Below are 26,950 nucleotides of genomic sequence, written 5' to 3'. Positions count from 1 at the left end.
GTGTGCCCAAAACAACGGCGCCTAACCAACCCCTAACTTCCCAACTTACCTCTCGAAGTAGTGGTCGCATCCAAAAGACCTTCATCTCACTGCCTGCAGTGCTTTTGCAAACCGGAGGTTCTCCATTGAAACCAACAGGGCGCCCGACGTCGAAACAGCACCCTGCACCCGGCCGCCCTAGTGCCGCTGAGGGTGCACCTTTGGTGCTAATTTGTTTCTCTATTTGCCCTGAGCTAAAGTCCAGAAGCTTTGCTCCCACAACCCAGTGGCCTGCTTGCCAGCAGCCACCAACTGTAGGCCCCCTAACCGCAATTGGATAACGTTGGGGCTCAGCACTCGGCACCCGGCCGCTTTAGTGCCGCTGAGGGTGTAACAAGAGTGCATCCTTGACCCTGGAGGAACCCTTGTACTAAACCCAGAAGCTCATCTCCAGAGACCGATTACTTACCTGGTAACCGTTAACTTTTTTTCTCTCCATAATAATCCATTGACTGTTTTTCTCTGAAAAATGTTTTAAGTGTGGAGTTGATTTGTATGGAAACCAGAAAAATAACAATTGTGCAAAACTGATTTTACTTACCTTTTCTCTAGGAAATGTCCCAGTGTGATATGTAGGCATCTCACACTGAGTAGAAAAAGTAATCTAAAAAGTAATCTCAAAAGTAACGTAAAATTAACTTACCTGTAATTTTCATTGCAAAGTCTACACAAAGTATATGCACAGCATTTCACAGTTGTGCATTACCAGTAATTCAAACTGTAACCATTTTAACCCCTTCAGTGCCACGCCCTTTCCCCCTCCTGTGCCGGGCGTTGCACTAGTGGGTGGGGTTCATGACGAGATAGTCTCGTCATGGGCACAGCACAACCGTGCTCCATGACGAGACTATCTCGTCATGGGCACTGAAGAGGTTAAAGTACATTTACAATTGCATTTCAAGCTGTCTATTTACTGCAAAGTATTTATCAACTTACCTGTGCCAGGCTTGCTTGGTTCTAGAAAATAAAATAACTAAAAGAATATTTTTATACAGAAACAATTGGTCTGAGGTTCAGTCTTTGAGTGTGTGAATTCATTTGCTGACTGAGTGTGTACAACAAATGCTTAACATTGTCCTTTGATACTGCCATACTGCTCGACCACACTACCACAAATAGAGAGTAAGGTTCTATGTAACTTTACCACGGCCTACCTTTGGGGTTCCACTGGACTTGTGCACACTACACCTCACTTTGGTATAGTATTTACAGAGCCAGCTTCCTACATACCATAATAAAGATCCCAAAGGGAAGATGCAAAGAGTGAAAAAGGCCTTCAGAGGGTGTGTTGTGTGGCAGTACCCATGTTGCTGACCACCTTATATCCTTCCTGACAGGCAGTAGTAGCACATCCTGGGAGAAAGCCACTGAGGCCAACCTGGCTGTGGCAAAGTGGGAACAAAACCCAGATGCTGGTATATAACAGTGAAGTTTACTATAAAGTGAAATAAAAGACAGTTTATTTACCAGGCAGCTTTTATTATGGGAAATAAAATGTGGGTAAAACAAAACATTTTAACATTTAATACTAAGCAAAACTTTGACTATCACTAAACATATTCAATAGTTGTGCTTTAGACATCATTTTTTAATGCACACTCGCCATTGAGCAGTTCCTCATGCTTCACCGCCATTTGATGAAACCAGTAATTGTTCTGCTCATTTCAAAATTAGTATTTTAATGATGTTTCCTTCAATAAAGTCAGTTTTAGTTTGAAAAGTGGGCGGTTGGCAGGCAATGTGAGATGACGTGCTGCCACCATTCTATGTTTGATGAGGTCTCTGGTCCAGGTGACTGAATACAAACTCAAGGTGAGGATCACCAAACATACCTCCACCTCAGACCCGCAAGAAACATTTATTCAGAGCTCGGTGCGGCCCAAAGAGCCGTGAGCTGCAAGGCGGCTGGTGAAAGCTGGTCGGCACACTCACACCGGCTCCCGTGCCTGCTGTCCTCGGTACTAAGGTACAGTATTCACCAGAGGGCCGGGAGATGCAGCGCAGCATCCGTCCCCCCATTCCTAGGTGACTGCCCAAGTGCCCAATGCCCGAGCAATGCATCAGGTTAGATGGCACGAACACAAACCAGACCTTGTCTAATGTGGAAAAGGCCCCTCTTATGAAGCAGGCACGTTTCACAAGAATATTCAAAACCCTGTAGGCATGGGCGTCCGCAGAAGTTTTTCCAGGGGGGGGCGAACCTGGCAAATGAAGGGGCGTGGCTAATGTTAATCAATAGGGGCGGGGCTAAAATGGCAGACAATCAGGATCGGGTAATGTTCAGGCCAACCTGAGAAAAACAAGCATTGGAATAGCCAATAGGTCTCGCCTTTGGGACCTTATGACTGACTCACTGACTGAAGAACTTATATAGCGCACTTTTGCCAAGGCGTCTTGGCGCTGGGTTAGTATGATGCCGGCAGTATAAGTATTTAGTTCTGCAGCAGGTCCCAAAGGTGAGACCAATTGGCTTTGCCAAAGCTTGTTGTTATATCTGGGCATGTTGAGAGGCTAGGGGACTGGGTCTCGATGTCGGGTTGGGAGCACAGCAATGACCTACTCAATTTGAATTCATAGGTAATACAACCGGAGGGGTGAAATGAAAGGTTCACTACCAGGAATAACAGGAAGGTAGAAAGTTAGGCTGGTTAGAAAGGTAAGGCGGGGTAGAGGCAGGCATGGTGGTGAGGGGAGAAACAGATGCATGCTAGGAGAGCGCTGTGAGGGAGTGAGGCGAAATGGGAAGAGGCACTGAAGGTGGGTCGGGTAAAGACCGTAGTGAGGCAAACAGAAGGGTAGCGAGGGTTGAAGGGTAGACAAAGAAGTGAGGTGTAGAAGATTCAGGAGCAGAGACAGGTAAATCAAAGATGGAGAGGGCACAATAACGCAGCCGTAGAACGTGAGAGGGCCAGGTAGAGAGAGGGAGAGGTGTGTCAGAGACAGGTAGAGACAGCTGAGGAAGAGGGAATAATAAAGACTGAGGTAGACAGGTGAGGTAGAGGGGTGCGTTGATATAAAAGGAAGTGCAGAGATGTGTCACAGATGTTACTGAAGAGGAAAAGAAGTAGAGATATTGAGAAAGAAGTAAGGTACAAAAAGAAGTAAAGGGGTGAACAGAGGTAGAACGAGTGGAAGGGGAGAGAACACGTAGAAGATGAATGGCAGGGTAAAATGAGCGATCAGGCAGTGAGTGTGAGGAGTGGGATACTGAGGCATATGTGGCAGTGAGTGCGAAGTGCGGGGTACAGAGGGATATGTTGTGGCAGTGAGCACAAGATGCGGGGTAAAGAGGGATATGTCATGGCAGTTAGCGCGAGGTGTGGGTTACAGAGGGATATAAGGCAGTGAGCGCAGGCAGGGCTGGCTTTAGCGCTTGTGGCGCCAAGTGCGACAATGCTTTTTGGCACCCCCAATGACCACCTCCACTACAGGTTCTTCATAACCATCCTTTCACAGCGCCCCTCAAGCCTCCGTAACCATTCAGTCTCAGGTGCATTTAATTCATTTTATAGCGCCGCTCCTATCAGTGTAAGGTGTCAGAACACTTTACATAACACAGATTACATAGAGACAATCAATCATAAGTGTGTAAATCAGTGCATAGGAAATGTTACATAAGAGAGAGGACAAGAGGGTGTAGGAGTCACATGTCATCCATACAGGTAGGCAGGATAGTTTAAGAGTGCTTGGTGAGGAGAATCAGAAACCTAGAATTTAAAACCTAGCACCATGGATGGGGGGGGGGTTCTCTTTATTAATAAGAATTGATTTCTACCCAAATTAACCCATTTTGCCACATTATGATAATGAAAAACTGGGGGGAAATCATAACGCTCTAGCCCAGTTTGCATGCATCTTTGATAACAGTTACTTGCTCACTGTTCCACATTAGGATTTTAACTCATAAAGATTTAACAATATGGTCTCTCTGACAAAAGTGTGACCCACTGACCTATTTACATTACATTATACGCACTTTGTGAGCTGCACGTTCTTTGCAGCAAGCATAGCAACCCTCTGCGCTACCTTAAGATGAGTAGAAACTTCCATTACACAAAACTTTGATCTCTCCCTCCCTCTCTCTCTCCAAGGAAGTGCATTAATCACTTCAGTCATTTAGACATTTTTATTGGTGGCTGAAAATTTCTAGGAGTCCAGGAAAGAAGCAGGTGCTTTTAAAATCATCATATTAGGGCCCCCTACACGAAGTCAGCAGCCGGTGCGGTGGCACCGGTCGCACCGCCCTAGAGCCGGCCCTGAGCACGAGGAGTGGGGTACAGGGGGATATGAGGCAGTGAGCGTGGTGAGTGGGGGCAGAGGGATATGAGGTAGTGAAACACAGGGTCGGGACGTCCTGCCAGACATGATAGGGTGCATACTGGCAGATAGATATGTTATTGACACGAGTCTGTGTACGTTTTAGTGGGATCTGAAATCCGGGCTATGTTGCAACCTCAATTTTAGACTTGGGAGAATAATGCATCCACTCCCCCTAGACCTTCATTCAGAAGACCCCTCGCTCTCAGGCTACAGAGTGTTAAAAGGAGGGCTTTGTGTCCAGACCCAACCACTCCTGCTTGTGGCACGCAGCTCAAACTGGCCATTGTCATTCTGTTTGTGATCATCAGCCACAGACAGAATGACAATGGGCGGGAGGGGCTGCGAGGAGGAGTGCGAGGCGCCCCATCAGAGAGTGGAGGCCTCTGACAGGGAACACCTCTGCTCCCTGCAGGGCCCGTAATTACGGACAAAAGGCGTCTGTAAAAGCATGGGTGGCCGCAGGGGGGGCAAGGAGGAGCACTCCAGGGGGGGGGGGCAAGCGCCCCTCCTTGCCCCCCCCCTGCGGACGCCCATGCCTGTAGGCCAGTCGCGGCTCCTAGTGGGAGTGCTGCGGGGTGGTGGGGCTGGGCGGAGGAGGGGCAGGGTGGGGGGTACTAAAGTCCGGCATACTGCCGACCGGCGTGAAGTAAATAAATAAATAAATAAAATGAATTACATTGCGCGCAGTGCAACGCAAATGGCGTTGCAGCACGCGCAAAGTAATTTGTTTTATTTATTTATGTACTTAACGGTCTGCCGTATGCCAGGGTTTACTAACCCCCCACCCTGCCCCTCCCCTGCAACACCGCCCGCAGCACTCCCACTAGGAGCTGCGATTGCTGTAGGCTAATCAAATGATCTCACTATAGATCAATGTGAATCTATCCAATAAGGCCTCCTCTCCAAATCCGCCCCACAGATACTTTCTACCTAAAACACCCAACATCCTTCCCTCTTTACAGTTTCTATGACCCAGACCCCCTAGGCCAACACCTTTAACAAAATGTAATCTTAACTCGCAATAATTATTTCACAACTCACCCCCCCCCCACCGCCCCCGAGCCCCGCTCCCTTCACTCTCTTGAGGTGATCTGGATGAGCTGTAATGAGACCAACCATGAATGCAGCCTGAACCTAAAATCCTACGATCTGCCACGCAGAAAAACTCTGCCATCAACACTTTACTCCCATCCCCACCTCCTTACCTATATCTCTCCAATCAGTATTTTCCTTCTTCAGCCATAGGACAATACCCTCACTAATCACTCCTACTTCTCTTAATATCCTCTACCTCAACTCTCTGGCTCATCCCAAACCTCAGTCTACTACTCTCTCCAACGCACTACCTTATTTCTCACCCTATACCTCTCTCAATATATCCTCTACCCCCACTCTCTGACTACTATGATCCCAAAATAACTCTATCTAGACTCTTCGCTGCTCTACCCTTACTATGATCCCCAACATAACCCCTTCTAGACTCTTCCCTCATCTACCCCTCCCTTGCATCATCTCAGACTTCATTTACTATTCAGATCACCCAAACAAGCCTTTCTAGAACCCTTCCTTCTGACTCTTGCCCCTCTACTCATCCCAAACCTCTTCCTGCTGCTATGATCTCCAAATAAACACTTTATAGACTCTTCCCTATTCTATCCCTCCACGATCCTTTTCAATCCAACTAACAGACTAACATGTCCACTGCTAAAATTAATTTGAATATTTCCCTATACTAATCCACCACTAACCCTGTTTGGGTTCTGGAATAGGTTGCTACTCGTCAAAAAGCGCTTTGATGCCTCATCAGGGGTACCAAGCGCTACATAAATGCAAACCCCTCCCTCTTCTATCCTTCCACTATTCTTTTGAATCCAACTAACAGACTCATCATCATCAAATACTTTATTCCGCTCAACTACGCCATAAACGTCAGAGCAGATAAAAGAAAACCACATACAATATTAAGTTTCATAACATTAAGATAGACATTTCATAAAAACACGTAGTAAAAAAAAAAGCATCTGTGCTATGAGAAAATCATTTAGTGATCTTATCTTTATGGCACTTAAAATGTAATTTAAAACAGCATGTATCACAGTTTTGTTTCCCAAGCAGTGCAAATAAGCAAAGGCCGCGGCGTGAGATCAAGTTTTTAGTGCTCGTAATATCGGCCAAAGGAACCGTACTCGTTGTGCAGTGTAAAATGTGCAAAAGTGCAAAGTGCTTTGTTCTGATGAAAGTTCACAGTGACGGCAGGGGAGAGTTGAATACCATTTGCCTTTTACTGGGAACGCAATCAGAAAATGTATAGTTTGGAGACGAAACTGTGTCAGCAAAAACGAGTGCCTCATTTGCAGTGACCTTCAAATAAAGTGAAGGGCATGCCTTAGAAATCTTAAGGTTATTTACTAATCCTCTTCCTCTAATCTTCCCTGGATTTTTGTTCTGTTTGATTAAAAAGTGCTTTAGTTTGCGTTAGGGGAATAGTCCACAAACTGTCTGTTTTAAGATAAAATGTTGGGCCATCAGGACTATCAAAACTCGTTTTAATATACATATCCAAGCAGTTGTCCAGTTTCAGACAATCTTGTAAGCTTCTTCTGCATAAATGAGCTGCTTGGTTTTTCCAAAGTCTATGCCATAACAAAAGTGGTTGTAGCTTGATATAGTCTTCTGTGTAATCAAGCCCAACCTCTTCATGTCAAAAGGACGTCGGTTGGAATGTGGAACTGCCAGGAGTCTTCTTATGAACTTATTCTCCACAGTCTGTAAGGATTTGCCACCAGTGTGCCCCCATAAACCCGCTCCAAAAGTAGCGTCAGACATGCATTTACTTGTAAAAATACAGAGCATTTCTCTTGGTGGTTTGTGCCATTGTCTTTTGGAGAACCTAAAAACAGCATCTACTGCTTTTTGGAACTGCATGATTCCTACCTCGAAGAGGAATTTCCAATTAAAGTCCACGTCAATCGGAATTCCCAGATCTGTGAAATTTTTATAATTTCTTCCCCATCAAGTAAAATGATTTAGTCTTGCCTAGCTTGGGACCACATTTCATTACAAAGGACTCAAGTCGACTTGTTTTAAGTCCTCGACTACTAATAAAACTATTAAAAGCATCTAGTAAAATCTGGAGCCCATTTGCAGTTTGTGCAATAAGAACAACATTGCCTGCATAAAGCAGCACAGGAATTTCTCTCTCGTTGATCTTTGACAAGTCCTTTCCAGATGTTATTAGGTGCTCACCCAGAGAATTAATATAAATTAAAAACAGAAAAGCTTCCAGGACACAGCCCTGTCTAACCCCAGTAAGTTCCTACTGTACTGTACTCTGGCTGTAGTATGTTCATGTAGTCTACCGAGTAGGGAGATCATTGCACTGTCAGTGCTGAATTGAAGCATTGTCGACCACAGCTTTGGGTGGTCTGCCATGTCAAAGGCACATGGCAGGTCCATGAATTCCAGGTGGGCACACCCTTTTGTAGCCTTAGTGTACTTTTGGACAATCAGGGAAAGATGTAACGATTGTTCAACAGTGCCTAGCTCTGTACGGAAGCCAAACTGTAGGTCTGAGAGCCCACGCGACTCTGAAGCCCAGTTTTCTAATTTGTCCAGTAGTACACTTCCTAGACGGACGATAGCAGTGAGGCTGACTCATCTCTTTTTTAACAGACTCACATGTCCACCGTTCAAATTAATTTCCTATTTCCCTTTACTAATTCACCACTAATCCTTTCTGAGTTTCGGAGTAATGTGCTACACGCCAAAAAGAACTTGTCAGGGGTAGTAAGCACTATATAAATGCAATTACAATTACAAATAAAAGCAAATCTCGCTCATGCCCCCCACTAACTCGGAAACCCAAAATGCTCTGAAAAACAACAATAACATCACAAGCAAAAACAATGCCACCTCCTGGTCATTCACATGAACTGCAAAAACAGTTGATGGACAGAATGTAGAACAATGTCATACATTCACCCCAGTACAGAGATCTGGGCATAAATCCATCGTTGTTTTGCTCACCATGCCTCTCCAGTTTGAACCCAGCCATATGCAAATCAGTCTTGACCCTGTGCCTCATGGGAACAGTCCAGCCCGAACTGCCAAGCCAGGTCCTCCCTGGACTGGAAACAAGCATCCTAGGACCGGTTTCTGGGTTTCACCCCTCTTCAGCTAGGATAGCTTGATTTCAGTGGCATGGAGAGCACGGTTCGTTTTTTTGCACACCATGCCACTCCAGTTTGAACCCAGCCATATGCAAATCAGTCATGACCCTGTGCCTCATGGCAACAGTCCAGCCCGAACTGCCAAGCCAGGTCCTCCCTGGACTGGAAACAAGCACCCTAGACCGGTTTCAGGGTTTCGCCCCTCTTCAGCCAGGATAGCTTGATTCCAGTGGCATGGAGAGCACGGGACCCACGTCTGGGCATACCTGTCCCACTCAGGGTGACAAATGCAAAAACAACAGTTGATGGACAGAATGCAGAACAATGTTATACATTCACCCCAGTACAGAGATCTGGGCCTAAAGCCATCGTTTTTTTGCTCACCATGCCACTCCAGTTTGAACCCAGCCATATGCAAATCAGTCTTGACCCTGTGCCTCTTAGGAACAGTCCAGCCCGAACTGCCAAGCCAGGTCCTCCCTGGACTGGAAACAAGCATCCTAGGACCGGTTTCGGGGTTTCACCCCTCTTCAGCTAGGATAGCTTGATTTCAGTGGCATGGAGAGCACGGTTCGTTTTTTTGCACACCATGCCACTCCAGTTTGAACCCAGCCATATGCAAATCAGTCTTGACCCTGTGCCTCTTAGGAACAGTCCAGCCCGAACTGCCAAGCCAGGTCCTCCCTGGACTGGAAACAAGCATCCTAGGACCGGTTTCGGGGTTTCACGCCTCTTCAGCTAGGATAGCTTGATTCTAGTGGCATGGAGAGCACGGCTGATGACGGCTGATTAGCCAGAACCCGGTCCCAGGATGCTTGTTACCGGTGCAGGAAAGACCTGGCTTGGCAGTTCAGGCTGGACTGTTCCCATGAGTCACAGGGTCAGACTGATTTGCATAGGGCCATGTCTGAACTGGGGTGGCGGAGTGAGCTAAAGAATGATGATGGATTAAACCCAGATCAGTTGACTGAGGGTGAGTGCTTGCAATGTTCAACACTCCCTCCATCATCCCCTTTGGTTTTGCTTTGTTTACCCTAAGTTGGCAGGGTATGCCCAGACGTGGGCCCCTTGCTAACTTTGCCACTGGTTTCAAGCAAGCCTGCCTGATGACGGCTCATAAGCCAGAAACCGGTCCCAGGATGCTTGTTTCCGGTCCAGGGAAGACATGTCTTGGCAGTTCAGGCCGGAGTGTACCCATGAGGCACAGGGTCAGACTGATTTGCATATGGCCATGTCTGAACTGGGGTGGCGGAGTGAGCTAAAGAATGATGATAGATTAAACCCAGACCAGTTGACTGGGGGTGAGTGCTTGCAATGTTCAACACTCCGTCCATCATCCCCTTTGGTTTTGCTTCATTCACATAAACTGATAAAACTTCAGTCACCCTCCTGAACAAGGCCACTTTAATCGGTCCCCTGACCATCCTAACAGCCACCAGCTTATAGTCTTGTAGCCCCACAATATCTTACCAGAGAATGCGACACCCACTAATTTTCCTGCAAGCATCACGACTGACAAAATGTTACATCACCCGCTGCTGAACCTCAACACCTTCACTGGTTCTGTGACACCTTGCCCCCAGTGCCATTAACTCCAGCCATGCTTGCCAATATACTCTCCTTGTGTGAACTACAAGCAACCCTTCTATCAGTTCAACTACTCACAGGGACTTATTAGCCGCAGCTCCTTCTCCATCTCAATCCCATGCCTATCAGCCTTCCAGAAGTAAACACTAAAGGGTTAACTCTATTCCTCGGAATTTGGACAATGTATGCAGTAAAATAAATAATGGTTCATGAACATTTGTTTATACTAAATTGAGAGAGCTTGTGAGAGCCTTAAGGTGCCACTCAAGTCATGTGCATCCAAAGTACAAAATCACAGTCCCTTAAATAATAAAACATTTGTGTATACACATATAAATATATCTCTAACATGGAACGGTGCAGTGCATGTGAGTAGTGACCAAGTAACAGAAAATAAGTAGCTTTATACAACGCAAACTGGCTTGACTTCCAACCATAGAGAATATCACATAGGATAATAGCATCATTTTCTATATTTATCTCTGTTCAACAACATTTAGTCAACAGTTCAAACCAAGCAAGATCGTCTATGTTTTGACTCTACATACATTATTTGGACAGGATCTTCATCAGAATAGGTTTAGGATGCACCCTGAAAATAGAATAAGGAAATTTCAAGATGGTATAGGTAAAAATCCTGCAAAATCTAACCTCCTTACCAACCGAGTGTGTGCCACTAATACTAAAGAATAAACTTGGGCCCTTATTACGATGTCGGGTGAAGACACCATTTCGGTGGAGGAACCACCTGGCCATAAGTCGGCAGTTCCAGACACCGAATTACGATCCAACCGCACATGTGCTTGTGCTGCGGGCGAAAATCGCCAGAAGTTTTCTAGGCAGGGCTTACCCCTTTGCCTGCCCCTGATTACTGCTTCAAGAAGACTGATGGTAGCCCAATCCAAAGATCACACACTTGACTGTGTCTTTGTTTTGGATACTCCTGCTTGGAGCTAAGATCATTGGCTGTTATCTGCTGTGGAAGCCAGCACCTTGCACAAAGGATGTATCTGAGGAGCAGTCAGAAAATGCCAGAAAATGTCATTTGAAAGCTGACAGACAACGACAGTTTTGGCAGTGGCTCAAAATCCCATCTGGAAAATTAGTTTAAAAGTGGGATCCCAATCACCCTACTTTGCTCCAATTTCAAGTTATTCTTGACCAGAAGAGTGAGCTCAGTAGAGAACTTGATGAGTGGCTGTATGACTAGTACTGGTGTCTGCACAACAGACACCTGGGGTGAAGGAACATAACCTGAAGGCTGCAGCTTGAATGAATTAGCAGATGGTTTTACTAAAGCCTAGAAGCCTGCCTGCTTCGTCTGCTCAGTGAGAGAAGGAGAGTTTCTGGCCCTGCAGGAGATGAGATTGTCCATTAGGAGAAACTCTGCTTATTTCTGGTGTGTGAAACACCCGATGTAGCCAACTTCCTTCAGGGAGAGAAGCGGTGTTGACCAGAATCTTAAGGTATCCCCTGGTCTTCCTGGGCAGTTCTGTAGTGAGCTGGATGGAGAAATAATCCAACAGAATGTCATTGTCCTGCCTGGCATTCCCACCACAGCCCCTTAGATGTAATGTTACCGCTGCCTGCCTGAGATGTCCGTCTGAGAGGAACTGCATGCACTGACTCAGAGACCACAATTACGGAAGACAAGCTCCTGCCTGGATTGGCCTGGAGGACACAATATCCAAAGATGGGCACCTGCTAATCAAGCCTAATGCTCTACTGAACACAGAGGGCCAAGAGAAGAATGCAATTTCCATCCATAATTCCCATTTGCTGACACGTAACTAGAGAGTACAAAGTTGCTGACCAGCACCACTGGTCCAGAACACAGTTGAGCAAGTAACAAGCCGCTTGACTCTTAAGCACTGAGAGGCTGTGCCCAATCCACACAAAGGTGAATCCTGCTGCTAGAATGCTAACCTTTGCTCGTATGAGCTCTGAGTATAGAAGCTATTGAACTGACCTATGAACTAATCATTGGGGAAATTAATAGTGGGCCTAATCATTGCCTGTACCCATAGCTTTGCCTAATACTATAGACATTGGGAACTTAACACTCGCAGAGGGGGTGGGGAGCACTGTTCAGAGTAAAAGCACTTTACTAGTGCGTAGTATTTTGTTTTGCTGTAAAATGAAAGTTTTTTCTTTTTAATTAAAAATAAACACTGTTCTGGAAGGTATGTTATGGAGTTTGTTGTTTGACTGTTGAATTCAGATTACTTGCTCCTTACACCCTCTCGGTGAGGCACCTTTGACTGCTCCCAATCCCTACCCTCAGAGTCAAGTGTGGAAGTGGTGTACTTGTCCCAGTTTGCAGAGTCATAGTAGGATGAATCTCAGGACACTTATGGCAAATGTGCCCAACCACCATTGTAGGCGCACAGGTCAAGTAGAATAGAATTCTGAGGGAAAATGAACTACACAAGCAATAACCAGGTTAAGGTCCTGATTGATGTGAGGCTCGCTGCCCGGCGAAAGATACAGTTTGAGCAAGTCTTTGGATGGTCTTGGTTGCAAACACCCTATGTAGGCTCGATTAGCGGCGATTTAAGTAAGAATATCACAAATCAACTATGTATATAATGATGATGAGAGCTCAGGGTTGCTGAAATGTTTCTAGATCCGTCCAATAGATTATGTTACATTGTTTTAGATCTTCCAAATGTCTTGTGCTGAAATGTTTTTAGATTCTTCAGGTAGCTTCTGTGCTCTATTATAGAGCCATTCTTCATAGAGTGCTGCTTTGCATCATTGTCTTTTGTTTGTTTCTTCCAGTCCAAAAATACTATCCAAGATTTCAGATGGAAATTTGCGAAGCTGGGCTGCCAAGCTACACTTGCTGTGGAAACGTCTTGGGAGAAAGGTACGGGGGCGTGGCTTAACTTTTGGCATCTGTTACATAGCATGTTTGAAGCAAACCTAGGGTCTGTAGAAGTGGGTGGGCAGAATGGGTAAATGTTGCGTGGGGCATCCTACCTGAGTAGTGTTTCTTCAGCGCCCCAAGACCCACTAACTGAGGCTAATCCTTATTTGCAAGTGTTGTATAAGTAATCCCACCTGTCCAGCTCATCTGTGCCATGTGATGGGTAACTTTTGGTTGGTCCTCCAGATCAGCATTATGATGCCACAATTAACTTGGATGTATAGTGATGCGTTAGTCAATTTAGCCTCACCAAAATAACGTCAACATTTGACCATGGTCATTTCATGGACATTCCTGTTCATCCAGGGACCTCTCAAAAGTACTGTATGTTATGTCCCGCTGTGTCTCATTCCTGCTGTTCTGCAGTCTAACACCAACACGAGCCAAATTGGGGTGCATGGATACAGGGACGGCTTTAGGGCAGTGCGACTGGTGCGGCCGCACTGGGCGCTGACCTGTGGAGGGGGCGCCAACGTCAGGGTTGGGTGCTCTGTTTAGCAAAAAATTATGATTGGAGAGATGAGGGGCACTTATGCCCGGTCGTAGTGAGAGAATCCGAGGAGGCGTTCATGTGGTGTGTGGGCACCAGAAACGATTCTCGCACTGGGCGCCACCAGCACTAAAGCCGGCCCTGCATGGATAGAGTGAGGAGTATGAGGAAACCTGCCTGTCTGTGAAGGACGTCTGCATCATCAATCAAGAACTTCTCATAACATATGACCTTAAGCAAGCACTGAGAGGTTGTTATTGTAACAGTGTGAGCAGCACTGCAAGTAAACTCACTAGCTAATCACTATAATCTATAACTGAGTGAGGAATGGGAAACTGCCTTTGAATGTCCATTGAACTGCATCCCATGAAAGCTTGATGGACCTCTGTGATGTCTATCTTTGGCAGTCTCTCAGTTGCTTGTTCTCCCTTCTTACTAACCTTTGTTCACTACTACGTGTGTATTCCCTCCATCCCTTACCCTCCTTCTTGTAGGTGCCTTTTCCTCTTCCCTGTTTTTCTCCCTTCACTCAGTGGATGTCTATCACATCCCATGTAATTCTCAATCCCTCATTTTACTCTAATTCCCTTAATCAAATTGTTATACTGTCTATTCCCTCTAGCCATGCACCTGCCCCTTATTATTTTATCATTCACCATTCCCTGTTTATGCCCTTTGTTTTTTATTTTGTCCCTCAAAGTCCCTTTTCCTACCTGACCTATGTCTGCCACATTCCTCTTTGTCTCCTTTTCGTTCGCTTTCTCCTTGTATTCGGTTGGGTTGAGCTCTGTATAATAACCACATTGTAAATATGCAGGTACGCTGTCAACACTGGAGGATAGTAGACAGAGTTAGAAGAATCCCCTTCCAACCCAACTGCACCTAAATGGTAATCTTGGGTCTGGCAATACATATGGTAAAGTGAAGTGTCAAGTGAAAATTATGCACTGTCTTTTGTTGTTATGAGGGCTCCTCTGTAACGCCAATCCCATCTAAATGTCCATTGTCTTTACATGACTGTCATATTAGAAAGTTGTCTTACATTTTAAAGTAGTGCTCTGGCTTCCAGATAACTTCAGTAATAGTCACACAATTGTTATGACCCTCATACCATGATGGGAGAGAGGCAGAACAGAACAATTATGGGTTCCCCCCGCCCTGCTGTTTATTCCTAGCTCCTGTTGTGTGTGCTCATGAGTTGAGCCTCAGTGAGTGTATTAATTTCTAAATGTGTTCCTATTTAGTTGTGTTGAGGCCATATCAGTGTGCTCAAAATAGTGTTGATTTTCTGAGTGTTTTAATTCTAAATTTCAATTTTGAATAGTAGTACCAAGACACTGTCGGTGTGTGCTAAGCACTTCTTCGTCCACTCTGCCATTATCTATAAGAATGCAATCTCTCCATTCTGACTTTATCTTTGGTAACCCTCCAATCCACAGCTAACCCCATTTTTATACATAAGGGCTTTGAATTTTCTGGATTTATGAAAACAATTGGCAATTGCGTTGGGACAGGCATGTCCCCTGCATTATAAACGTTTGTGTCCATGCCATTTGTGCCTGAATGCATGTAAAACTTCTGGTGTCCTGACTTTTTGTTTAGCCCTAGTATTATGTTAATCTAGCATTTACACAGTAGACTAGGCTTGCACCTGGTAATGTGAGCTCCAAAACCTTTTCTTTGACATTGAGGGGCCCACAAAACATACCTTCTTAGTTGGCTAGTTATGTTCATGGTCAGACACATAATGTGGAGGTGGCAACCTACTGTGCTTTGTGAATCTTTTGTGTGACTATGCCTTTTTCTCTGTGTAGGGGAGAGTGTGGTCCACCCCCACTTATTTGAGCCCTTGGAACCATGTGATTCTCCTTTAAAACGAATTGAGGGCCTTATTAGCAAAGCCCTGATGATTAGCTCTTCCTGGTGGATACCTTTCGGTAGATGATGGGATGAGGGGTGTGGCTGTTGTTTCTGTTGTTTAAGGTGAGGACATGTATAGGTCTGTCTCCTATTGCTACCTCATAAAGACTGATCCCAGCCACTTGCAGATCTCCCATTTCATTGTGCTTATGTTTTGGATACTTCTGCCTGAATCCAGCTACTGTGAGAGCCATCCCTTTGCTCAAAGGCTGAGGAACAGCGAGAAAATTACATTTGGAAGAGAACCAACCCAAATTTGTTCTTCATCTGTGAACAGTGAATTCACATCCTCTGTCTGGAAAATTAAGATTGAAGTGAGATTTAAACCACTCCAATTTGTTTCAGTTCCAAGTTCTTCTTGACCAAGAAAGGAAATGCTCCAAAGATTACTCAAAGAGTGCTGCTCTGTGAGCTGGGTTGGTGTCTGCCAGACAGCCAGTCTCACAGAGATGGAGGGACATCTCCTAAAGTCAGCACTTTCTATAGAGGAGCCGAGAGTCTGCCTAAAAGTGCCTGGAAGCATAGCTGCTAGCTGAAAGAGGGTAGGAGTGTGTCTGGCTCTGCAGGAAGCTAGACTGTGCTGGAGGAGAAGTGCAACATTGGGAGCACCCGGAGAAAGTTGACCACTAGAGAGTGTGAAACCAGGAGCAACCCGTGCTGGGTCTCCCTGAGCGGTTCCCTTGTGAACTGTGCCAAGACTTTTGCAAGAACAAACATCATTATGCAGGTGCATTTATTAGTATAACTATATCAGATCTGTTTATTTAACTCATACTAAACACATTGTTGTCTCCAAGAGCTTAGATCAACAATAAAGTTATCTTTGATTATATTTGAATTTTGCTTCAGGAGTAAAAACTATGACAAGATGGGGTTATCTTCAGTATAATGTAGTCACTTCCCTCAATTTTTAAATTGTTCTAGTTAATTGTCACAAGATACTTTATATATTTTGCTCCCTCACTTTCAACTACATTTTGACAGTTTTTGAAGCTGCATTTTATTACAGTGTTTTATACAGAGCTAGTATGTGGTATTGTAGTTACCCACAAGTGCTTGATTTTGTACAGGAACATGGGGGCGGTTTAGTACTTTGCACCTGTTTGAGCGACAAACATGCTAGTGAATGTCATTGAGATGTCTCTGTCCTATATTAAATTTGCCGTGTGGCTTCTTGGAGAAATTAAAGTGTTTAGTTTGGAGCGAATAAGGTTCATGTTAAAAGTGTGGCGTTGTCTATGTTCAAACCTGAAGAACAGCAGGTTCTTAATCCATCCTTCATCTCTTGCCAGTACAGTCAAGTTGAATTAATTTTCAAGGGGGTTAGAATCTCTTTTACAAATTTCCAGAGTCTTGTGCTTGCGTTTTGGGCTTGTGTTTTGCTGCTTGGGACGGGATTCTTGGTCGACTCGTAAGGCATTGTGGAAATCCTGAGCCTTTGCTCTCTGCCTGCAGACCTTGCCATGGTGCAGATTACCTTGAGTTTTATTCTGCCATCTAGTGGAAGCCAACACAGGGTTTTTACGTTGACCATTATTAGATTCAGGGCTGGCTTTAGGGCGGTGCGGCCGCACTGGACGTTGACATGGAGTGGGGCACTGACCTCGGGGGGGTTGCTGTTTTTAGCAATAACTTAGGATTTAAAAGCACCTGCTGCTCCTTGTGCATCCAGCTTTCAGGCAGCAATACAAGTGGCAAGCTAACTTTTGTGATTAATGTTCCTGCTAGAGAGAGAGATCAGAGTTTAGTCCAGTGACAGTTTTGACTCGCAGTAAAATTAGCACACAGGGTTAATATGCCTGCTGCAAAGAACAGATCTTTATTTTATGTGGATATCTGAGTGGATTAGTAAAGCTAACATTTACAAGCTCTGTAAAATAAATTGAATGTATGTGAGAGAGAGGCTATGTAGAGGTAAAGAGCACTTTTGCCCTGTGGTAGTGAGCGACTCCAAAGAGGAGGTCGTGGGCGGGCACCAAAGCAGATTGTTGCACTGGGCTCCACCAGCACTAATGCCGGCCATGATTTGATTGTAGCATTTCTCATGAGGTCTTCCCCTGACCTTTTAGGTTTGGACACATAATCTCTCTCCGTGTTTCCAAAGTCTACTTCTATTACCAAGGCTTTCTTCATTTTCATACAATAGTCTTTTTATCGGATGATCAAAACTCTGCAGAGCATGAAGAGTTAGCAATGTATGCTTTTGATAATGTTGTAGGGATTCTGCGAAATCACAGAACTATTCTTGGGATTATGGGACCTTAGTAGGCAGGGACTGATTTATTATCCTACCACCTTAGTACCCATGAGCCCGGGACCGACTAGCTATAGTGTCTCACTTGCCCTCCTACTCACTCATAGAGGAAGAAGTGATTAGACACCCTAGAACACAACACTCCTGACCCTCTCCGAAATTGCGGTTGCAACACACATCTTTTTGTTCAGTTATAGACTGAAGATCTACATCGCAGGTGCTGTCACGCCCTTCTCCCTGGAAAGATCCCTCTCTAAGTGTGTGCCACCTATTTGTGTATTCCCATATGAGCAAAGCATATGTTCCCAAACAACAGCTGCATCTACATGTTCTGTCAGGGTGCTAGGGCCTGACCAGAACAGAATAACAAGGGGCATTGTTGTTCTACCTTGTCTACAATGTTCAGACTAAATCCCAGGAACGAACAGAGTGCAAAAACAACACCATGTTCTATGTGAAAGATTCCGCATGTCTCGCAAAATAGGATTGTGTAGTAATGTGCCCAAAGCAGAAGACAGCAGTGGCGGCTGGTGAAATGTGAAAGTGGTGTGAGTAAAAGCTGGGAATGAGTGTTGTCCCGTGAATGATCTGGGCAGAGACTGCAACTATGTGTCAATTAAATTAAATTAAATTGTGTAATGATTCAGTTGCACGTGACAACAGCTGTTATTAACAAATCATCTGCTTTACTGCGCGGGCTCATGCTGAATACTTTTTTCATTGCAAAATGGTTTGTTTTTACACCATACTAAAATGAAAATAAAGACACTAGGAAAACAAATCTGTTTTAGACTCATTATGATCACAAGTGTTACAGCTTTAGCCATGCCCACTATTATAATTTCGGACAGAAGACCGGGTTAAGGAGGCACCTAGTGAGTATGTGATCTCCCTCCTGATGCTCTGTAAGTTTAGTTAGTGCAGGTTCTTCACACAAGCCTTGTGACAGAGACTTATTTTACGGCATGGACAGGTGGAGCTGCCATCTATATCTGAGGCCACTGCAAGGATGAACAGTCAATCATGTCCACATCCAATCACGTGATTAGTTATCCCAACCAATCCAATGTCACAACAATTTCCCACTGCCAATATGTTTCCTCTACCTGTTTGGATGTGGGTATAAATGCCATAATATCTGTCCCTGCTCGCAGTAAATAGAGTAAAAATGACATTCAGTAAAGGAGTTATTTTCAAATGACTCTTTTATAAAGGAGCTGCTGTACTATTTATTAGGAAAAGTCTCAATACCAAGTAGCGTTCTTAATGAGTTTCGATCTGCATTAAAATAGATCAGTGCATCATTTGTGCACCCACAGGTAAAGAAGCATGACGCACTATTTGAATATGGGTGAGAAATACGATGCATCCCATACCTGAATTCCGGAGTCTCGCTCCGCACCATTTTATTTTAAGTGCAACACTACAGCAAAAGCATAACATGCAAGGTACAGTCCGGCCTATTCTGATGGCAGGGTGCTCCCTTTTGCATTGCCGCACACCACCAGAGACTGTTCAGTACAGCGGCCATCTGTCCGCTTCCTGTTGCACAGCTGTAATTCTCAATTGCACGTCAGGTTGAGCGGTCGCTCTACACAGGCAGTTGCTGTAAAGTGAATATCAAAGATCAGGTGACTACACTTCCTCTGATGTCATCAATATACTAAGTACTCACATTACAGAAGTGCCTGCTGCTTGTGCACAGTTTTACACCCTGTGGCACTTTGCACCATTCTTCTGTAATAACAGACACTTGTGAAGAGATGACAAAGATAGCATAGGTGTACGTAGTTGCATAATAAAACAGAAGTGTTCTCACCCGAGCCTTCCGCTGTGACTGCAGTATATACTTTGTGTGCCAGTGCTGATTTCCCTCCTGAATGATAAACAGCCAACACGAACACCTGCTGCGTGCTGATTATCACAGAAATGAAATCTGAGCTGCGTAGACAAACTCTTCCACAGCCCACTCCCCCAGCTTCCATTGTCCAATCAGGAGGCTTAAACAGTGGTGCAAACATGAAGGAAGTGCTTCAGTTGTTGCCACCCACTTCACTTTGTCGATGTAGGCCAGCCCTGCCCCTTACCATTTAGTTCAGTGGCACTCTGCTGAAAAGGCCTCCTGGGCTACAGCATAAGCGCTCCATTTAAAAGTTAATCATTGCCGCTTCCTCCGGCCACTCCCATCAAGCTAACATCACTCGCCTTGTGTATGCCTCGAGGGCGAGCTATAGCCCTCGCCCCCCAGCCAGCACATGTGCAGGAGGACTCCTCTCTGACCTCACCCCTGACCTCACCCCTTTCTTTGGAAAAAAAAACCTTGAATGTGCACAAAGCAGTGAGCGCTTAATTTAAAGCTTCTCCACATGGTGTACATTCTCTCTCTTCTCCCGGATGCTAGTAGGGCAACGTCCCTTTCGCCCATTAAAACCGTCCGCCACTGAGAGATAGTCTACAACGTGCTCATGCTAACATAGTGAAGACAACAATGCCCATATGGGCCATGTGACACCCTCCCCATGGTCTGGACGCCACAGAAGTGGAAGAGGTAGGCAGAAACAAAGCATCTCTGGCGAGTGTCAAATGCAAACTTTGGTTGAAAGAAAGAAAGGAAATAACAAATTTTTGTAGACAAAAATATTTCCGATCAAAGTGTATCTTCAGGGCCCAATATGTTGGTTGCCAAATGGAACACCATCAGCTCTAATAATCCATCTGAACCTTCCAAAGTAAAAAGTGTTGCTATCCAATTGAGCAATTCAAACAAACAGACTTGCTCCTCACATCCAGTTGTCAATAGAAGCATCCCCGGTGAACCTCAATGAACCTGAGATCTAGGAGGCGCTGTGCACGTGCACAGGGACTCGCTCCGGCTGGTGGCCCCAACGATGGATTGTACACAAGCCGCATACCCAAGGAACAGACCTGGTTATTGGACATCAACAGACCCATCAACAGTTCAAAATCCAGGGCAGTGTGTGACGGTGTAGTCAGGCAGATGTCCAGGGCCCACCCAAAGGGGCACTGGATGCAGTAAAACACAGGCTGCACACAGGTGAAGTATGCATAATGGAAGGTTAGCTAAAAATCTACATCAAGAGCCTCTAATGGAATCTAACCAAAGAGATGTTGCATTCGCTCACGGTACACCTGCCTGCTAGAACCATAGATCGAGCAGCCATTGCGGAAAAGTAGTAGCAGAACAAGAACGACACAAACCAGGAGGAGCAGCAGAGGGAACCCACCAAATACACTGAAAAAAATAGAATGAATAAAGGCAGGGATTACTCCAAAAATAGCCTGAAAAGAAACCATGAGGCCGGATCCCACAAGTTTAGAAAAATGTGCTAGGCATGCCGTATCAGACGCATTAAATATTTGGTGTATTAATTTCCCAAAAAGTAGGGAGAGATTCGTTCTCAACAGTGATTGCATTTCACAGGACGTTCTCGCCACCTGTAATTCCAGTGTCTCACGAGCTGACTTGAGAGCCACGTCTTGGTGAAACAATTGTGCTTTGAGTCTGCTTAGCTTATTGAAGTCTGTTTTCAAAGTTGGAATGGAAGGCCACAGTGTACTATGTGGAGGAGGAAACAGGACGTTGGGAAACCATTACTATCTACGGGATGCCTGTCCGCAAACCGCAGCAGTTCTGATTATTAAGGATGAGATCACTGCCATTGGAGAGTAATGTGAGAGTTGGAATAATAGTGGGAACAGGTGTGCCTTTTAGAAAACAAGCCAAATTAGGGGCAGAAACATTGCTTGTGCCTTGAAGTTTTACTTGCTGACACATGAGGGAATGTCTGACAGTAGAATCACAATTCTTCTCTGTAAGAAAAAGCTCTTTCTCAACATGTAAATGGCAAGGACCATAGCTCATGTATGCAACTGCTGCCAGGCGGTTCATATCTACCTACGGGGTAATGTTTCATGCAAGCAGAAAATTGAAACAGCAAGATGGGTAATGAAATAACCCCATCTATTAACCATACAGCAGAAACTGTCTCAGCTACAGTGAATGGTAATTGTTCAAGCTTTTCAATATGTAGCAAAGTTTATTTAGAGTCCTTCATGGCCATTTATTTTTGTTTGTTCTTCAAATTAGAAGGTAAAAACAATGCAGTCGCATTCAGGTAATCCCATGGAACCCTCCTGTTTTTATGTGTTTGGAGTGTCCACCCAAATTGCATAACGGATAAAAGTTGATTCTGACCTTGATACAATGTAGACACTTCATTTTGAACAATATCTATAACCGAAGATACAATGTTGTCTAAAGTATATATATGAGATGACAACATGTTAATACTGTTGTCAACAATGGCAAGAACTTTATCCAAATTGTCCTGATCTATTTGGTGTAAGCGCACAGCAGCTTCCAGTTGTGACAATTTCCAAAATTCATTGTAGGCTGCATGAACAAAACGTTTAGCATGAGGGGACTTTAGACCCAAAAGGAAGTCTGCAAGGTCAATGTCTCCCAATAAAAGGGAAAGATGTTGTTTTACAGAAGACAGCGTGGAATGTTCCAACCATTGTTGATACAATTTACCAACCAGATAAGTGGTGACCATATGGGAATCGGGGGAATGTGGGTAGCGTGGATCGGGTCTATTTAGTGTAAACCCTAGAGTAGTATTCATGAAACGAGAATGACAAGCATTCGTGTCCGTGGCCATAATTTAGGTGATCTTCAGTATAATTGGTATATATCTGCCATGTCTCATAATGGGCCAGGACGGTATAGTGGGAGTATTCAAATTTATAATTCTAGCTACTCTCAGACAAGTAGTTTGCAAGGTCGTTTGAGTAAGAAATATTATTTGAGTTGGTGTCAGACAAGCATGGTGCAAACACTCAGTATCTGGCACTTGCCAGAATTTAGTGCCCCATACTAATTTCAACTCAACAATATCTTTCCAATAATCATAATCTTTCAGAGTCAAGTCCGCAATAAATACGAGGAGTAAACTAACTTAGTTTAGGTACTATATGTAGAAGTAGGATTCAATATGAAATAATATGAGGCTGGGTCAGAAAGGTTATAACCGGTAAAATATGTATACATCCGTCTTTGTGTATTAGAACTTCTCTTAGATGAAGTAGGGCAATGCTCCCATTGTGTACAGTTAAAAGGTGGACGCTGTCCGCTAGTTCTATAAAGAAAATGATGTCCATAATATTGGTAACAACATAAATCAGCATAGCTGAATACAAATATAAATCTTCCATATCAAAGACAGTGTAAAATTGCAATTCGGAAAACAAAGAATTCACAGCATTAACATCCCAATCATCTGAATGTAACCCAGGTATAACAACATCACCCGGGAAGACATGGAAGACATATGGTGTCTGTAAGGTCTCCGTAGGACCATATACATCGAACGGCACTTTATCCTATACAATGCCATCAGCGATTGGAACCGTTGAAATGTTAACAAGGGCTTGGTCTCTCTTCATTTTATGCGAGGAAGAATGTGGGGCCAATACCCCGTCGACCAGTTCCACTGCAGAGCATTTTGGGAGGTAGTGGCCAATAATCAAAAGAAAAAACACAGTCACAAATCCAATCCACATGAAAAGGAACACCATGGAAATCACGATCCAGATACATGTCCAAGGCGGTACCAGATAAGTGCATGTTAACCAAGCGATGAAAACACAAATCCGCGCAGGTGGTGGGGAGAGAACTGAAGACAATGCTGGTCAACTGAAGACTCGATCTCCCATCTTGGCAGCCGCGGAGAATCAGAAGAAAGGGCACGTACAAGTTGTAACATCCCGTACCTAATACCCTTGCTGTTAAAGACTGCTTTAAGTCACGGTACATCCGCTCCACAACAGAATTGCCCTTGGACCTATATGGAGACGAAAAGTGCACCTGCACCCTTATGGACTTCATCATATCACGGTAAGTCTTAGAGGCAAAAGCTTGACCTTGGTCTGAATCAAAGGTGCCAGAGGCATAAGTCCCAACAAAGACATGCAAATCTTTTACAACAGTAGGAGTGTCAGCAAAGCTCTGCGGCCAAATCCAGAGGAACCCAGTGCATGAATCCACTGCAACCAAAATATATTTGAAAGCATTATCGGATATTAATGGACCAAAATGATCAAGATATATACACCCAAATGGATGGTTAGAAATGAAGAGATGAGTCTGTGGCAGGCGCGACCCAGTAGAATGCTTGATTTGGTGACAAATGTCACATGAAAGCACATATTTGTGAGTCTGCTGGTATAAACTGCGCCACCAATAGTGTTTCTGTAAAAGAGAAACTGTAGCCCACACCCCTGCATGAGCAGAAGCCTTGCCTTCTTGGGCGGCAACAATGAGCGAAAGTCTGTGCTCATCGTTGGGAGTCAAGTGATCACCAACAGCAGGAATAGTTACAAAGGGTACTTTGTCAGTAGTCATCTGATAAGTATAACATGAAGGGAAACCCTGGGGAAACGGAGTACCCTCCCTCATAGCGGCAATAGCCGCCAAAATATCATCGTCAATTTTATTCATAGACCTTGTAATAGCTGCTACTTTAACTGTGGCTACTGCAGATTTGGCTGCTTCATCAGCCATAGAGTTGCCAACAGCATGCGCTCCCGCATGATGATGTCCTAATGTACGGATAACATGTGTAAGTGGCAAATGGTCTTTAAGAGTGGCCACTCTGACCCAAAGCAATTTAATGCTTCTTTGTGCTACATTTAGAATTCCGAAAATCATTTTGTTAAAAAGAAAATGTCATTAAAACACTGTACACAGTGAAAAGAGTCTCAAATAATAAGTGTGGCCAACTCAGGATCAGCAAGTTCAAGAGCTAAGACTAGAGCTCAGAACTCGGACAAATCTACTGTGCAGTCCCCAAGCGACTGCACATGAACCAAAGAAGATCAGAAAGGTCCATCTACTATTGTACCTACTACAGTAGCACAGGCTGCAGAATAAGACTGTTGAGAACCAATGGCTGGATGAGCGGAACCATCGGTGTAAATGATGCATTTGTACTGATCAAGAGGAAGAACTGAAGAAGGGAGAGGATGAACATGTTCATAGTGAAGAAATTCTTGTGTTTGTAAACAAGGATCAAACACAAAGTTGACATCAGCCAATGTCAAGGACATAGCCAACTAGGATGTAGAGCTTTAGAGTTTGGCACACTAGCCTTTGTGACTGCCTCTAATGCAGGCACCGTTGAGACAACAAAAATGTGTTCCAAAAGCACAAAAAAGAACAAAAAGAAGGATGTATCAAAGTGTAAAGCAGCTTGATACACTGAGCATGATCAGGAATGTAAGTCCTGACGAAATTCAAGAAACCCAACAAAGATTGCAATTTCTTGAGCGTAGATGGATGCTGCAATTGAGCACATTTCTCCAAAAAGTGTGGTGCAAACCCCCTACCCTCATTGGTCAATTCATAACCAAGAAAAAGAACGGCCAAATATGCGATTTTGCAAAATTGAATTTGTAACCTAAAGCGGCAAAATGTGTGATAATGTGATTCATCCGCGCAAGATATGTCATTAACATACAAAAATGCATCAGGGTCCATTTTAAGCCTGGGCGAAGCACTACGCTACGCTCGCGTAGTTTGCGAAGTTCGCGCTACTTCGCACTACGCGAACTGCACGTAGCACAGTGCGAACACGCGTAGCGTAGTGTTGCGGTCATTTTTTCCTTGTTCGCGATCAGCAACATCAAGTTGGCGATCGCGAGCATGGAAAATAAACCTCCCGGCGAGATTCCCAACGCGAGGAGGTCAGGTTCGCGTTGAGAAAGCTGCCGCTCGAGTAAAAATCTACTCGAGCAGCAGAAAACTACAGCTCGCACTGTGCAAGATGCCATTTTCAATGATTGCACAGTGCTGGTTGCTTGTCCGCACTGTGCAATCATTGAAAACAACATCTTGCACAGTGCGAACATGTTACTACGCAGTTCGCGAAGTGCTACGCGTAGCTAGCGTAGTGCAAACTTCACTTTGCGTAGCTTCGCGAAGTGCTACTTCGCGAACTACGCCCACCCTTAGTCCATTTAATTTAAAATGGACAATATACCTACCCCAAAATCTCTGGGGCTATTCTCATACCCCACAGTCTATCTCGCATAGTGCCTCTGACTGCCGAGAGCGCTGACTGCGGTCAAGTCCCGGCTCTCCACAGCCAAATTGTGGCTGAAAACGCCATTTGAAATATCTAAAGTATTTCAAGTTTTTTACGAATAGTATTATTGATGAATGCTTTACTATGCATGCTCTGTACGTCAAAGGTACTGAAATGACTATTCAAGTGTCTGTAATCTAAAACGATGCTATACGAACCGTCCAATTTCAATATCGGAATAAAGAGGATTAGTCATAGAAGAGACACAGGGCTCCATACACCCTGATATTCCAATTGAGTGAGAATGTCATTAAAGGATGCCTTAGCATCCGGTTTAATGGGATATTGAGGCTGGGAGTGAGGAGTAGAACGTATTGGAATAACATGCAAAGGAGAACCCTTATCCCAACTGGCCTGATTGCGATATAAAGCAGGAGCTAAGGCAAGAGCCCACTCTGAAGGCATGCGTAGTCTCATCTGGGATATACTGCAGAAAGGAAAGAATAATTACCTTCTTGCCTCGAGGACAAGCGAGGACAAAAGGGGAGGCCAATCAAACTCTGCCAGTAAAATGTCATAGGATGACATCAGATTGTCTCAAAAAACTGCATTTATAGTGCATATAATATCACCTTCAATCTGAAGGTCTACATGATAAAGTCTATCTGGGGGAGCTACGCAGGTGTCAACAGTAATAAATGTGTCTGTTGCTTTTGCCTCCAGAAACTGGCGGAGTGTCTGCCGCACTACGGTAACTTCCGCCATGCTGTCTAGGAGAGTCACTGCCCAACTCCTGTATATGAGGAGGGTTCTCACCATCTGGGGCATATTTCACTGTCAAGGCGGCAACCTTTTTCTTCTGAAACGGGGCACGATATGGGGGTGGTTCCTCCTGTTTGACTTTCACGTCAAACTGGCGCGGAAGGTCTCGCTTTTGTTGCGTGGACTCGCCTTGTCTGTGATACTGTCGCCCCCCTCCACCAAATTGTTGATCCGATGACTCCTGAAAGGAATGAGGAGAACAAGGTTCAGGAACCTTGAACCTCTCAGGATTTTTTAATTTTAGAGCGATCATGTAAATCATATTTACATTCAGCAGCGTCAGGTGGTGGGGAACCAGCACGAGACCGAGGCTTC

At 44.6% G+C, this 26,950-nt stretch overlaps 1 protein-coding gene across 2 annotated transcripts in view; it reads left to right on the top strand.

Annotated features, from left to right (window-relative positions):
* TREH (trehalase) overlaps window positions 1-26,950 on the top strand; it is a 281,145-nt gene that overhangs the window by 159,627 nt on the left and 94,568 nt on the right. For both annotated transcript variants that reach the window (XM_085645871.1, XM_085645870.1), the window contains exon 5: window positions 12,897-12,984. In XM_085645871.1, the coding sequence (XP_085501997.1) occupies window positions 12,897-12,984 (88 nt within the window). The remainder of the gene's footprint in view (window positions 1-12,896; window positions 12,985-26,950) is intronic.

The sequence above is a fragment of the Triturus cristatus genome, chromosome 3_1 (genome assembly GCF_964204655.1).
Source record: "Triturus cristatus chromosome 3_1, aTriCri1.1, whole genome shotgun sequence".
NCBI classification, from domain to species: domain Eukaryota; kingdom Metazoa; phylum Chordata; class Amphibia; order Caudata; family Salamandridae; genus Triturus; species Triturus cristatus.
Note: the sequence above shows the minus strand (reverse complement) of the source record. Positions and strands in the feature narration are given on the sequence as shown.